Below are 16,770 nucleotides of genomic sequence, written 5' to 3' on the forward strand. Positions count from 1 at the left end.
TTGCAGTTTAAAATAGATCTCAAAGTGCCATGGTAAAGGGTGTCAATTGATCTCAAACACTGAGCGGAAGAAGCATTCATATATAAAATATACCCATAGTCTAGTAAAGGCTATAGACATTATGGGCAATATATGGATAAAATATATGTAGTATATCTGAAGAATACATGGATAGAATAGTATAGTTAAAATATGTATTTTATTTGATAACCTTGACTAGAATACAGTGTATAAGATGCCTTTGGAAAGTATTCAGACCCCTTGACTTTTTCCACATTTTGTTACGTTACATCCTTATTCTAAAATTGATTATGTTGTTTTTTCCCCCCTCAGCAGTCTACACACAATACCCCAAAACGACTAAAACAAAAAACAGGTTTGTTTAGACATTTTTGCAAATGTTGGAAGGTGAACCTTAGCCGCAGTCTAAGGTCCTGAGCGCATTTGAGCAGGTTTTCATCAAGGATCTCTCCGTACTTTGCTCCGTTCATCTTTGCCTCGATCCTGACTAGTCTCCCTGCCACTGAAAAACATCCCCACAGCATGATGCTTCACCGTAGGGATGTTGCCAGGTTTCCTCTAGATGTGACGCTTGGCATTCAGGCCAAAGAGTTTAATCTTGGTTTCATCAGACCAGAGAATCTTGTTTCTCATGGTCCGAGAGTCCTTTAGGTGCCTTTTGGCAAACTCCAAGCGGGCTGTCATGTGCCTTTTACTGAGGAGTGGTTAGGCCAGGTGGTCAGCTCCAGGAAGAGTCTTGGTGGTTCCAAACGTCATCCATTCCAGAAGGATGTGTTCTTGGGAACCTTCAATGCTGCAGACAGTTTTTGGTACACTTCTGTGGGGAAGGGTACTTTTTTTTATTTTTTATTTTACCTTTATTTAACCAGGCAAGTCAGTTAAGAACAAATTCTTATTTTCAATGACGGCCTGGGAACAGTGGGTTAACTGCCTGTTCAGGGGCAGAACGACAGATTTGTACCTTGTCAGCTCGGGGGTTTGAACTCACAACCTTCCGGTTACTAGTCCAACGCTCTAACCACTAGGCTACCCTGCCGCCCCAATTCTGTCTCTGAGCTCTAGGGACAATTCCTTCGACCTCATGGCTTGGTTTTTGCTCTGACATGCACTGTCAACTGTGGTACCTTTATATAGACAGGTGTGTGCCTTTCCAAATCATGTCCAATCAATTGAATTTACCACAAGTGGACTCCAGTCAAGTTCTATAATCATCAAGGATGATCAGTGGAAACAAGATGCACCTGAGCTCAATTTCTAGTCTCATAGCAAATGTTATGAGTACTTATGTAAATAAAGTATTTCTGTTTTTAATTTTTATAAATAATCTAACATTTCTACAAACCTGTTTTTGCATTGTCATTATGGGTTATTGTGTTTAGATTGATGTGGAATTTTGTTTATTTAATCCATTTTACAATAAGTAACATAACAAAATGTGGAACATGTCAAGGGGTCTGAATACTTTCCGAATGCACTGTACATATGAAATGGGTAAACATATTTAAAGTGACCAGTGTTCCATTATTAAAGTGACCAGTGTTCCATGATTAAAGTGACCAGTGTTCCATTATTAAAGTGACCAGTGTTCCATGATTAAAGTGACCCGTGTTCCATTATTAAAGTGACCAGTGTTCCATGATTAAAGTGACCAGTGTTCCATGATTAAAGTGACCAGTGTTCCATGATTAAAGTGACCCGTGTTCCATTATTAAAGTGACCAGTGTTCCATGATTAAAGTGCCCAGTGTTCCATTATTAAAGTGACCAGTGTTCCATGATTAAAGTGACCAGTGTTCCATGATTAAAGTGACCAGTGTTCCATTATTAAAGTGACCAGAGTTCCATTATTAAAGTGACCAGAGTTCCATTATTAAAGTGACCAGTGTTACATTATTAAAGTGACCAGACTTCCATTATTAAAGTGACCAGTGTTCCATGATTAAAGTGACCAGTGTTCCATGATTAAAGTGACCAGTGTTCCATGATTAAAGTGACCAGAGTTCCATGATTAAAGTGACCAGAGTTCCATTATTAAAGTGACCAGAGTTCCATTATTAAAGTGACCAGTGTTCCATGATTAAAGTGACCAGTGTTCCATGATTAAAGTGACCCGTGTTCCATTATTAAAGTGACCAGTGTTCCATGATTATGTACATAGGGCAGCAGCCTCTAAGGTGCATGGTAGAGTAACCGGGTGGTAGCTGACAAGTGGCAGTGACTAAAGTTTAGGGCACGGTCCTGGGCAGAGGCCGGCTACTATTTAACAGTCTGATGGCCTTGAGATAGATGCTGTTTTTCCAGTCTCTCGGTCCCTGCTTTGATGCACCTTGCCTTCTGGATGGTACCGGGGTGAACAGGCAGTGGTTCAGCTGGTCCTTGATTTGTGGTGGTACCCTAAAAAGGCAAATGTGTACCTTTACTATCTGCCCCCTATGGTATACTATTGGCTCTTTTAAGGTACATTTCGCTCTTTCTGTCGCTTTCCGTCCCTAAACTGGGAAATGATGTACTGTACCTATAACTAAAGGTACACAATGACAAGTGTTTGTACCCCTTTAAGAAATAAACTTTCATTTCTGAGACACAGCAATTATATAAAGATACAAAATTAGTACTTCAATCAGCTTTGGTTCTCTTGATTTTTATTTGTGTGGGTCTGCTCTGACTTGCCGTGGAGAGAACGTGTGAAGGGAGAGTTTACAGCACTGGTGTTGGCCGACAACTTCAATGTTTTATATCTCTCTCTCTCTCTCTCTCTCTCTCTCTCTCTCTCTCTCTCTCTCTCTCTCTCTCTCTCTCTCTCTCTCTCTCTCTCTCTCTCTCTCTCTCTCTCTCTCTCTCTCTCTCTCTCTCTCTCTCTCTCTCTCTCTCTCTCTCTCTCTCTCTCTCTCTCTCTCTCTCTCTCTCTCTCTCTCTCTCTCTCTCTCTCTCTCTGTCTGTCTCTCTCTCTCTCTCCCTTTCTCCCTCCCTCTCTATCTCTCCCTCCCTCTCCTTCAGTCCTCTCTCCAATTACAGATTATGTAAATCTCTTGCCAAAACCATCCCTTTCTAACGAGATAAAGATGTCAGATTAACGTCCAATTTAAATTGATATTTAATTGGGTTGTCAACAAACACAAATCCAACTTGAAACAAAACCCTTTGGAAATACCCTATAGTTGATATGCGGTCGACAATATTTTGATGACAGCTCCTTACGGTAAGCATTATGCCCAACACACCTAGCGTGAGATCTAGAACGAGTGTCACAAAAGCACAAGCTTCCTTTCTTCACCTGGGAAAATGGCCAGGAGACAAAGGACCAGCTTGTGGGTTCTCTTCCCACTAGAAGACGACCCGGTCACCATAAATGGTGTACAATGTGTATGATAAGTGTAACGGTGTATTGTACTTATTTTCCACCATAATTTGCAAATAAATTATTTCTGTGACTTTCTGGATTTCTTTCCCTCATTTTGTCTGTCATAGTTGAAGTGTACCTATGATGAAAATTACAGGCCTCCCTCATCTTTTTAAGTGGGAGAACTTGCACAATTGGTGGCTGACTAAATACTTTTTTGCCCCACTGTATGTGTGTGTGTGTGTGTGTGTGTGTATGTGTGTGTGTGTGTGTGTGTGTGTGACCAATAACATTTGATTTGATGTTGAGTGTGTAATATACAGTGTCTATTTTCTATACAGCAGTGTATAAAAAAATGTAAGGCAACGTCCTACGATGATTCCTACGATGAGAGGATGTTTTTTTCTGAGGAATACTTTAATGTATTTCTTTAATTAGTTGAGATATTTGGGGAATGACGTACGATCAATCACTACTCACAACTTTTCCCCGGCTGATTTTGAAGGTATTTTAAGTCATAGTGATGAGTCCCAACACACCAGTAATTACATAATATCCTATTATAAAGATCGTCTTCCTGTAGCGCTGGCTAGGTTAAGGGAAAGCAGAGGCTTCTGGGGGATGGAATTGTATGAAAGGACATAACAGAACAGAGCAACAGAGGCCTCTTGGGGGATGGATTTCTGGTTCCGGAGAAGCAAGGGCTTCTGGGGGATGCAGTTTCAACAGAACACAAGCAATGCCTCTGAGGGATGGAATACTCCTGTTGTTTGGGAAGCAGAGGCTTCTGGGGGGTGGAATTGGATGAAGGAACAGAACAGAACAGAGGCCTATGGGGGATGGAGTCCTACTGGTGCTGGGCAGGCAGGGGGAAGCATAGACTTCTGGGGGATGGAGTCATTTTATGTGCGTACTGAAAAATAGTTAGGTCCCTGCTGACTGATGCCTGTCACCGTTCGTTGACTAGGAGGGAAAATAATACAGATATCAAAGCCTTCTCTGGCAGTCCAGGAAGACTAGAGCTGTTATGCAAGTTGAGATATTTATTTCACAGCTCCGAGAGACAGTTTGAATGGGGAGGACGCCACAGAGGGCTTGCAGTATGACGTTCTGAAGCTGAGGACGTCCTAAAATGTACACCATGTTTTAAGATGCAAAGTTCAAAGGCTAGAACTGCAGCTTGGAGTTCTGAGGCTCCTAGATTTTTTTGTTTATTTAACTAGGCAAGTCAGTTAAGAACAAATTCTTACTTTCAATGAAGGCCTAGGAACAGTAAGTTAACTGCCTTGTTCAGGGGTAGAACGACAGATTTTTTACCTTGTCAACTCGGGGATTTGATCTTGCAACCTTTCGGTTACTAGTCCAACACTCTAACCACTAGGCTACGCTGCTGCCCCTCTAACCACTAGACTACCTCCCTCCCCTCTAACCACTAGGCTACCTCCCTCCCCTCTAAACCACTAGGCTTCCTGCCGTCCCTCTAACCACTAGGTTATCTGCCGCCCCTCTAACCACTAGGCTTCCTGCCGCACCTCTAACCACTAGGCTTCCTGCCGCACCTCTAACCACTAGGCTTCCTGCCGCACCTCTAACCACTAGGCTACCTGCCGCACCTCTAACCACTAGGCTTCCTGCCGCACCTCTAACCACTAGGCTTCCTGCCGCACCTCTAACCACTAGGCTACCTGCCGCACCTCTAACCACTAGGCTACCTGCCGCACCTCTAACCACTAGGCTTCCTGCCGCACCTCTAACCACTAGGCTTCCTGCCGCACCTCTAACCACTAGGCTACCTGCCGCACCTCTAACCACTAGGCTTCCTGCCGCACCTCTAACCACTAGGCTACCTGCCGCACCTCTAACCACTAGGCTTCCTGCCGCACCTCTAACCACTAGGCTACCTGCCGCACCTCTAACCACTAGGCTTCCTGCCGCACCTCTAACCACTAGGCTTCCTGCCGCACCTCTAACCACTAGGCTACCTGCAACAACAAACACCAGGTCAACACATACAACACATCACACTAACCAAACAACAACAACAACACATCAACACATACAACACATCACACTAACCAAACAACAACAACACATCACACTAACCAAACAACAACAACAAACACTACATCAACACATGACAACATTGTTCTCTCTCTCATGCTCATTTTGTCTCAAAGGCATTTCTATACTTTCCTTTCTTTACATATCAAAATGACATCCTAACAAAAATGCAAAATACTAATGTTGCATATACTGTATGGGAGGACTGCGACGAAATCTGAAGAACAAGAAAATAAATAGGTACAGTTGGAGTCATTATAAAATTGCCAGGAATTTCTTACTGTGTACATTGCCTGTATAAAATTATATATTATTGATTGGTATAATGATTTTGTATCAATACTTTTGTACCAATGCACATGATTAGTATTAATTACATATTATAAATAACATATTGTCCTCTGTCTTCGTTCACTCCAAGACAGTAATTTCAAACCAAACCCCCCCCCCCCTCCCCCCCAAAAAAGCTTGACAATGCTCTCAGTAGAGGACTTACCATAGATGAGAGCTCTACCAGAAGAGATAAAAGTTTATTTTTTAAATTTATTTTTTATGTAAACTAAATTAAACAAAACATTCACGAGTCTGTACCTCTACATATTGTCCTTTGAGTGATGACATCGCATCACGACCAGAGAGATGACATCATGAGAGTTATTAAGGAACATCGGAATGTGCTCATGGCTCATCCTGCTTTCTTTTCACACGGCAGGGCCAGGATTGTCAGGGCGCGTCATTGGTCGAGACTGACACTCGTGCACTCCTCCCTCTAAATGAAATGGAGGAAGACTGAAAAAGTGTGATTGGCTTCTATCACTGCCGTAGTTGTAGGTGTTTTCCCTGTAACAAAGTGAGCGTATTCAGCAACACTGGCAAACAATCAAAACACTATCAAACAGTTATTCACACGCAACTCTACCTAACGTCAATACGTGGGCCGAACCGGTAGACAGGAGGAGAAGCACGTAGTATAGAAGAGTAGTGATTAATTAACCTAAATCCCCTCTGGCATGTCATTTCTCAGAGACCGGTCCACCAGTCTCTTCCATAGACCCAGTCTCTTCCATAGACCCAGTCTCTTCCATAGACCCAGTCTCTTCCATAGACCCAGTCTCTTCCATAGGCCCAGTCTCTTCCATAGGCCCAGTCTCTTCCATAGACCCAGTCTCTTCCATAGGCCCAGTCTCTTCCATAGGCCCAGTCTCTTCCATAGGCCCAGTCTCTTCCATAGGCCCAGTCTCTTCCATAGGCCCAGTCTCTTCCATAGACCCAGTTTTTCCATAGACTGTTCTCTCTGCTACCACACGGCAAGCGGTATCGGAGCGCCAAGTCTAGGCCCAAGAGGCTTCTAAACAGCTTCTAGCCCCAAGCAATAAGACTTCTGAACATCTAGTCAAATGGCTACCCAGACAACTCACATTGCCCCCCCTTCCCCTCTCGACACCACTGCCTGTCTTTGTTGTCATCTGTCATAGTCACTTTAATTAACTCTACCTACATGTACTATACTACCTCAACTAAACGGCACCCCCCGCACATTGGCTTTGTCCCCCTATATACAGTGCCTTGCGAAAGTATTCGGCCTCCTTGAACTTTGCGACCTTTTGCCACATTTCAGGCTTCAAACCTAAAGATATAAAACTGTATTTTTTTGTTAGGAATCAACAACAAGTGGGACACAATCATGAAGTGGAACGACATTTATTGGATATTTCAAACTTTTTTAACAAATCAAAAACTGAAAAATTGGGCGTGCAAAATGTAATTCATTGTTGGAGACACTGGCATTTTTATTATTTTCATTATTGCTCTGAACGTTAAAAAGAGGGAGGACCATCTCACAAAGTCTGCTTTCAAGGAATTCACAATAGCTTCCGAGTTTTCTTCAACCATAAACGTTATATTTGAAGATAGAAAAATACCAAGATATTTCAGACCTTCTGGGGCCCATTTAAATCAGAAATGTGTCTTCACGACATAGATCATTTATCAGAGTAACCTCTGCTGGCTTCAGAATAAACTGGAAAATGTCAATCTCTGTACAGTCATTGACCAATTTAAGTAATCCCGTAATTGACGTTTTAGGATTCCTAACAAACAACAACATATCATCTGCGTACCAGTTTATGCTCATGCTTTCCCACCATAACACCTTCAATATCACGCTGTCGTCTTATAGTTCTGCTAATGGTTCTAACGCTAAAACAAAGAGCAAGGGAGACATCGGACAGCCCTGCCGTGTGCCCCTCTCCAATGTAAAGAAAGGAGATGTAATACCATTTGTTATAACTGCTGCTCGAGAGCGATTGTATATATATATACTGGAGACTCATCTTATAAACAAAAGGACCCAAATCTTTCCATTGTATAGATATTATTATAAAAAATAATTTCCACTACACTTCGTCATCAAGTGATAATGCTGCTGATGGTACCTTCAACATCTTCATACACCATGTTATAACATGTCCGTGCATTATCTGAGCCATATCGATTTGAAATTACACCAACCTGGTCAGTTGAAATGAAAGGATGAATAACTTTTCTAAGTCTGTTTGCTAATCATTTAGAAAGTATGTTCAAATTTAAACGTAGTGAAGCGATTGGTCGGTTGAGCATTGAGGTATTTTACCCCTTTAGGAATGACATTCACAATACCATGATCCCAAAAAGTATTATACAGTCTAAGCAGTATTTATTCAAAGTATAGCTACAAACTGCTTATAAAACTCTGAGGTATAACCATCACTTCTCTGTGCCTGTGAATTTTTGTAGTTCTAAAATGGCATTGTGGATTTCCTGCATTGAGATCGGTTGATCCAAATTAGGATTTAGGCTCATCGTGCAACTTTGGTAACTTAATATATATATATTTTTTCCATTTTAAAGTCTCAAGGTCTTTCTCAGTAAAATCCGTTTTTGATTTGTACAACCGTTGGTAGAAATTAAATAGGACTTTGTTAATTTAAACTGTTTTCAGTTAATACAGTAGTATTCTGTATGGAGGGGATATGTGATTGTGTTATATTTCAACTGGTTCAGTTAATAAGTAAGCATTTCACCTGTTGTTTTTACGAAGCATGTGACAATGAAATAGTTTTTACATTTTTCTTTATTCAAGGTGACGGTCTACTTTTCATCTGCTATCTGATCGACCTCGGTTCTTTTTGAGGACAACCTCCCAAATTACATTCTATTCCCTGTCCTTCATTTACCCTTTATCTCTCTCCCTTCTCCCACTATGTAGGGAAGAGGGTACCAATATGGTGCCATGTTGTGTGTGCAGCTACAGAGAAAAGACAGCAGGCAAAAAAAAGTAGGAAACAGATTTTAGACGTTGTATGTGTGTAGGCTCGGCTCTCGCCTGGAGCTGCCGGGAAAAAAGACAAGGAATAGTCAGCCCTGTATCTCTCTGTTACAGTATCCAGAGGACTGACTATCTCTCTGTTACAGTATCCAGAGGACTGACTATCTCTCTGTTACAGTATCCAGAGGACTGACTATCTCTCTGTTACAGTACCCAGAGGACTGACTATCTCTCTGTTACAGTATCCAGAGGACTGACTATCTCTCTGTTACAGTATCCAGAGGACTGACTATCTCTCTGTTACAGTATCCAGAGGACTGACTATCTCTCTGTTACAGTATCCAGAGGACTGACTATCTCTCTGTTACAGTATCCAGAGGACTGACTATCTCTCTGTTACGGTATCCAGAGGACTGACTATCTCTCTGTTACGGTATCCAGAGGACTGACTATCTCTCTGTTACAGTATCCAGAGGACTGACTATATCTCTGTTACGGTATCCAGAGGACTGACTATCTCTCTGTTAAAGTATCCAGAGGACTGACTATCTCTCTGTTAAAGTACCCAGAGGACTGACTATCTCTCTGTTACAGTATCCAGAGGACTGACTATCTCTCTGTTACAGTATCCAGAGGACTGACTATCTCTCTGTTACAGTATCCAGAGGACTGACTATCTCTCTGTTACAGTATCCAGAGGACTGACTATCTCTCTGTTACGGTATCCAGAGGACTGACTATCTCTCTGTTACGGTATCCAGAGGACTGACTATCTCTCTGTTACAGTATCCAGAGGACTGACTATATCTCTGTTACGGTATCCAGAGGACTGACTATCTCTCTGTTAAAGTATCCAGAGGACTGACTATCTCTCTGTTACAGTATCCAGAGGACTGACTATCTCTCTGTTACAGTATCCAGAGGACTGACTATCTCTCTGTTACAGTATCCAGAGGACTGACTATATCTCTGTTACAGTATCCAGAGGACTGACTATCTCTCTGTTACAGTATCCAGAGGACTGACTATATCTCTGTTACAGTATCCAGAGGACTGACTATACCTCTGTTACAGTATGCAGAGGACTGACTATATCTCTGTTACGGTATCCAGAGGACTGACTATATCTCTGTTACAGTATCCCGAGGACTGACTATATCTCTGTTACGGTATCCAGAGGACTGACTATATCTCTGTTACGGTATCCAGAGGACTGACTATATCTCTGTTACAGTATCCAGAGGACTGACTATCTCTCTGTTACAGTATCCAGAGGACTGACTATATCTCTGTTACAGTATCCAGAGGACTGACTATATCTCTGTTACAGTATCCAGAGGACTGACTATTGAATGTGTCTCTGTTACAGTATCCAGAGGACTGACTATCTCTCTGTTAAAGTATCCAGAGGACTGACTATCTCTCTGTTACAGTATCCAGAGGACTGACTATATCTCTGTTACAGTATCCAGAGAACTGACTATCTCTCTGTTACAGTATCCAGAGGACTGACTATCTCTCTGTTACAGTATCCAGAGGACTGACTATCTCTCTGTTAAAGTATCCAGAGGACTGACTATCTCTCAGTTACAGTATCCAGAGGACTGACTATATCTCTGTTACGGTATCCAGAGGACTGACTATCTCTCTGTTACAGTATCCAGAGGACTGACTATCGCTCTGTTACAGTATCCAGAGGACTGACTACTGAATGAGTCTCTGTTACAGTATCCAGAGGACTGACTAGATCTCTGTTACAGTATCCAGAGGACTGACTATATCTCTGTTACAGTATCCCGAGGACTGACTATTGAAAGTGACAGAATACTACTACAGTATCCATAATTGGTATCTATCTGAAACTTGCCCTCTAAAGAGGATCTCTGAAGCAATCTATATGTATATATGATCTCTGTTGTAACTTGTATCTCCGTACAGCGTGAACTTTAAATTACTCTATTCAAATGGGGTTTTGATTGTCTCCTCAGGAATTCTGTCTTATTTACATTGCTTCCCCCCCCCCCCCCCCCCCCACACAAGCCTTTAAATGCTGTGACACCCTGTTGAGATTGGGCCTGGTGATCCAAGTTTACTGTACACTTGATATCTTTTGATTGGTCAATTGGCGGTTGTTGTTTATTTTTTAGGGGGGGGGTAAAGAAGGTTACACTTTCAGATGGTTTGAATAGAATCAAGATCTGTTGATCGGTCTCTTATCCTGTATCCATGGAGGACGGTTGTATGATCAAAGGCTTCTAGGCCTTGCAGGCAGTAATAAAAGCAGGTGTTTCTAGAGATGCCAGGAAGAGGATTACTCCCTCAGACACAGACAGAGCTCTGGGAGTCAGGAGAGCCAATCTAACGGCCACGTCCGGTTTACTTGGACCAATCAGATAGCAGCACAGTACTACCTGGACAAACAACCTGTCTAAGACCAGCTGGATGTGCTGAGGCTTTGGAATCAAACAAGCTTCAATACACACAGCTCGACACACACACACACACACACACACACCTCATAAAACAGGCCCCAACTCACACACACACACCTCATCAAACAGGCCCCAACTCACACACACACACCTCATCAAACAGGGCTCAACACACACACACACACACACACACACACACACACACCTCATCAAACAGGCCCCAACTCACACACACACACCTCATCAAACAGGGCTCAACACACACACACACACACACACACCTCATCAAACAGGCCCCAACACACACACACACACACCCCTCATCAAACAGGGCTCAACACACACACACACACACACACACGCACATATACTAAAATACCCACTGTAACACGGCATTTCCAAGCGACCCCAGTCTCAGCCGGTACATATAGAACACGTCCCATGTCGGGGAAGGTGCATCGAGGACCTTTTACTCTGTTCTGAAACCAGATGCAAATGAGGCCTGCCCTCATTTAAATATACAGCATCAGGGTCATCAGGGGCGGCAGGGTAGCCTAGTGGTTAGAGCGTTGGACTACTAACCGGAAGGTTGCAAGTTCAAACCCCTGAGCTGACAAGGTGCAAATCTGTCGTTCTGCCCCTGAACCCCCTGCCCCTGAACAAGGCAGGCCATTATTGAAAATAAGAATAATTTGTTCTTAACTGACTTGCCTGGTTAAATAAAGGTACAATAAAAAAATCAGTCAACAGTTTGGACACTGTACTCAGTCAAGGGTTTTTCTTTCTTCCTTTACTATTTTCTACATTGTTAAACATAGTTTTGATGTCTTCACTATTATTCTACAATAACAAATGAAATAAAAACCCTTTCATGTGTCCAAACTTTTGACTGGTACTCTACATACATATTGATGTTTTAATCAGATTCTGTTTAATGAATGCACAGCTCTTCATTTGCACTACATTAAGGGATGCTGGTTTGGAATTAGCTGTGTGGAATTAGCTGTGTGGTTTTGGTGTTCCAGTGTTGTTGCCCTGCGGTAGTTAAACAAGGTTTCTTTATAGCATTACATTATAGCTCCCAGTCCAGTTGTGACCAGACTCTAGACGATATTACAAAGAGTCTGCCTGGTGGTACACTACTGCACTTCTACTGTACACTACTGCACTTCTACTGTACACTACTGCACTTCTACTGTACACTACTGTACACTACTGCACTTCTACTGTACACTACTGCACTTCTACTGTACACTACTGTACACTACTGCACTTCTACTGTACACTACTGCACTTCTACTGTACTTCTACTGCACTTCTACTGTACACTACTGCACTTCTACTGTACACTACTGCACTTCTACTGTACACTACTGCACTTCTACTGTACACTACTGCACTTCTACTGTACACTACTGCACTTCTACTGTACTTCTACTGCACACTACTGCACTTCTACTGCACACTACTGCACTTCTACTGTACACTACTGCACTTCTACTGTACACTACTGCACTTCTACTGTACACTACTGCACTTCTACTGTACACTACTGCACTTCTACTGCACACTGCTGCACTTCTACTGCACTTCTACTGTACACTACTGCACTTCTACTGTACTTCTACTGCACTTCTACTGTACACTACTGCACTTCTACTGTACACTACTGCACTTCTACTGTACACTACTGCACTTCTACTGTACTTCTACTGCACTTCTACTGTACACTACTGCACTTCTACTGCACACTGCTGCACTTCTACTGTACTTCTACTGCACTTCTACTGTACACTACTGCACTTCTACTGTACACTACTGCACTTCTACTGTACTTCTACTGCACTTCCACTGTACACTACTGCACTTCTACTGTACTTCTACTGCACTTCTACTGTACTTCTACTGCACTTCTACTGCACACTACTGTACTTCTACTGCACTTCTACTGTACACTACTGCACTTCTACTGTACACTACTACACTTCTACTGTACACTACTGCACTTCTACTGCACTTCTACTGTACACTACTGCACTTCTACTGTACACTACTGCACTTCTACTGTACACTACTACACTTCTACTGTACACTACTGCACTTCTACTGCACTTCTACTGCACACTACTGCACACTACTGCACTTCTACTGCACACTACTGTACTTCTACTGCACTTCTACTGCACACTACTGCACTTCTACTGTACACTAATGCACTTCTACTGTACAGTACTGCAATTCTACTGTACACTACTGTACACTACTGCACTTCTACTGCACACTACTGTACTTCTACTGCACTTCTACTGTACACTACTGCACTTCTACTGTACACTACTGCACTTCTACTGTACACTACTACACTTCTACTGTACACTACTGCACTTCTACTGCACTTCTACTGTACACTACTGCACTTCTACTGTACACTACTGCACTTCTTCTGTACACTACTGCACTTCTACTGCACTTCTATGGTACTTCTACTGCACTTCTACTACACTACTGCACTTCTACTGTACACTACTGCACTTCTACTACACACTACTGCACTTCTACTGTACACTACTGCACTTCTACTGTACACTACTGCACTTCTACTACACACTACTGCACTTCTACTGTACACTACTGCACTTCTACTGTACACTACTGCACTTCTACTGTACTACTGCACTTCTACTGTACACTACTACACTTCTACTGCACTTCTACTGTACACTACTGCACTTCTACTGTACACTACTACACTTATACTGTACACTACTGCACTTCTACTGTACACTACTGCACTTCTACTATACACTACTGCACTTCTACGGTACACTACTGCACTTCTACTGCACTTCTACTGCACTTCTACTGTACACTACTGTACACTACTGCACTTCTACTGTACACTACTGCACTTCTACTGTACTTCTACTGGTGTAATATCTCAGTATCTTGTTGGTGTAATATCTCAGTATGTAGTTGGTGTAATATCTCAGTATGTACTTGGTGTAATATCTCAGTGTCTCAGTATGTAGTTGATGTAATATCTCAGTATCTTACCAGTATCCTGTTAGTGTAGCAGATAGCGTGATAGGTTCTTACCAGTATCTTGGTGGTGTGGTATACAGCGTGATAGGTTCTTACCAGTATCTTGGTGGTTTAGTATATAGCGTGATAGGTTCTTACCAGTATCTTGGTGGTTTAGTAGATAGCGTGATAGGTTCTTACCAGTATCTTGGTGGTGTACGCGCTGTTGAGGGAGATGGCGTTGACAAGGATATCCAGAGACTTAACAGACAGAAGTCCAGGGTCTGGTATCTCCTTGTAGTGGACATCCCCCACGTAGCACGCCACGGCAGTCATGCGGTTGGTGGTCAACGTGCCGGTCTTGTCGGAGCAGATGGCCGTGGCGTTACCCATCGTCTCACATGCATCCAGGTGGCGAACCAGGTTATTATCTTTCATCATTTTCTGAGGATGAAATATCAAACCGTGTTTTGGAGGTTTTAGCCTTGTTTCAATTCAATATTTATTTTTTTATATTAAGGAAGGCACAGACAGCACTAGAAAGATAATTTGCCGCGATATGTTTGCAACATGGAGCGCTATCATCTGCCAGAAGTAATTAGTCACAAAGATTGTACAGGTAAAAGTTATTGTTAAATAGTTTTTAGTGCTGCAACAGATCAGATACTAGTTATTAGAGCTGCAACACATCAGATACTAGTTATTAGAGCTGCAACATATCAGATACTAGTTATTAGAGCTGCAACAGATCAGATACTAGTTATTAGAGCTGCAACAGATCAGATACTAGTTATTAGAGCTGCAACAGATCAGATACTAGTTATTAGAGCTGCAACAGATCAGATACTAGTTATTAGAGCTGCAACAGATCAGACACTAGTTATTAGAGCTGCAACATATCAGATACTAGTTATTAGAGCTGCAACAGATCAGATACTAGTTATTAGAGCTGCAACAGATCAGATACTAGTTATTAGAGCTGCAACATATCAGATACTAGTTATTAGAGCTGCAACATATCAGATACTAGTTATTAGAGCTGCAACATATCAGATACTAGTTATTAGAGCTGCAACAGATCAGATACTAGTTATTAGAGCTGCAACACATCAGATACTAGTTATTAGAGCTGCAACAGATCAGATACTAGTTATTAGAGCTGCAACATATCAGATACTAGTTATTAGAGCTGCAACACTTTAGATAATATATTTTTTAAATATACTCTGACAGAGTAGTAGTGGAAGTTTTCCCCAAAAATATCTATTTTATTTTCTATATAATGATAAATAGCTTGATTTTCTTTCTCTCTGTGTGTGTGTGTGTGTGTGTGTGTGTGTGTGTGTGTGTGTGTGTGTGCGTGCGCGTGCGTGCGTGCATGCGTGCGTGCGCGTGTGCGTGTGTATACCTTGACAGAGTATGCCAGGGAGATGGTGACGGCCAGGGGCAGCCCCTCGGGTACAGCCACCACCAGCACGGTGACACCGATGATGAAGAACTTAACAAAGTACTGGACGTAGATGGGGGTGCACTCCGTCAGCCACGGCCTCTTCTGCAGGACAAAGTTGTCCACAGCAAAGTACAGCACCAGGATGATCACTGTGATGGCTGACATCACCAGACCTGGACAAGGAAATGGCTGCTGTTTTACTTTACTTGTGAACAGATGAAAGTGCGAGATGCCTGGCTTGTTTTGACTCATATGAAATATTTATTAAAACTTTTATCTTTAGAAATCAACAGCACAGCAGCAACTACTTGTGAACAACATATGTATTTATGTGATTTTATTTCTTGCATTCCATATCCACTCCTAAATTTCCTTCTGTGATCTGGTAATCTCCATATTCCGTCATCAGAACGTCAGCTTGATCTGGTCATCTCCCATATTCCGTCATCAGAACGTCAGCGTGATCTGGTCATCTCCCATATTCCGTCATCAGAACGTCAGCGTGATCTGGTAATCTCCATATTCCATCATCAGACGTCAGCGTGATCTGGTCATCTCCCATATTCCGTCATCAGAACGTCATAATCTCCATATTCCATCATCAGAACGTCAGCGTGATCTGGTAATCTCCATATTCCGTCTCAGAACCTCCTAATCTCCATTATATCTGGCATATAGAGATACATTATGGATCATATATACAGTGTGTTCGGAAAGTATTGACATTAGCATATTTATAAAAAAGAAAATTAAAAAAAGACCCTTTACTCAGTACTTTGGCAGGGATTACAGCCGTGAGTCTTCTTGACACTACAAGCTTGGCACACCTGTATTTGGGGAGTTTCTCCCATTCTTCTCTGCAGATCCTCTCAAGCTCTGTCAGGTTGTTCGATCGGGTTCAAGTCCAGGCTCTGGCTGGGCCACTCAAGGACATTCAGAGACTTGTTCCAAAGCCACTCCTGCCTTGTCTTGGCTGTGTGCTTAGAGTCGTTGTCCTGTTGGAAAGGGAACCTTCGCCCCAGCTTGAGGTCCTGTTCACTCTGGAGCAGGGTTTCATCAAGGATCTCTCTGTACTTTGCTTCGTTCATCTTTCCCTCGATCCTGACTAGTCTCCCAGTCCCTGCCACTGAAAAACATCC

General features: G+C 42.4%; 1 protein-coding gene across 17 annotated transcripts in view; it reads right to left on the reverse strand.

Annotated features, from left to right (window-relative positions):
• atp2b2 (ATPase plasma membrane Ca2+ transporting 2) overlaps nucleotides 1–16,770 on the reverse strand; it is a 191,740-nt gene that overhangs the window by 59,890 nt on the left and 115,080 nt on the right. For all 17 annotated transcript variants that reach the window (XM_090242078.1, XM_090242067.1, XM_090242066.1 and 14 more), the window contains 2 exons: nucleotides 15,590–15,804; nucleotides 14,383–14,625 (listed from right to left, as the gene is read on the reverse strand). In XM_090242078.1, coding sequence (XP_090098204.1) covers nucleotides 14,383–14,625; nucleotides 15,590–15,804 — 458 coding nt within the window. The remainder of the gene's footprint in view (nucleotides 1–14,382; nucleotides 14,626–15,589; nucleotides 15,805–16,770) is intronic.

Source organism: Oncorhynchus mykiss, chromosome 7 (assembly GCF_057628025.1).
Source record: "Oncorhynchus mykiss isolate SJ-2025 chromosome 7, ASM5762802v1, whole genome shotgun sequence".
In the NCBI taxonomy this organism is placed as follows: domain Eukaryota; kingdom Metazoa; phylum Chordata; class Actinopteri; order Salmoniformes; family Salmonidae; genus Oncorhynchus; species Oncorhynchus mykiss.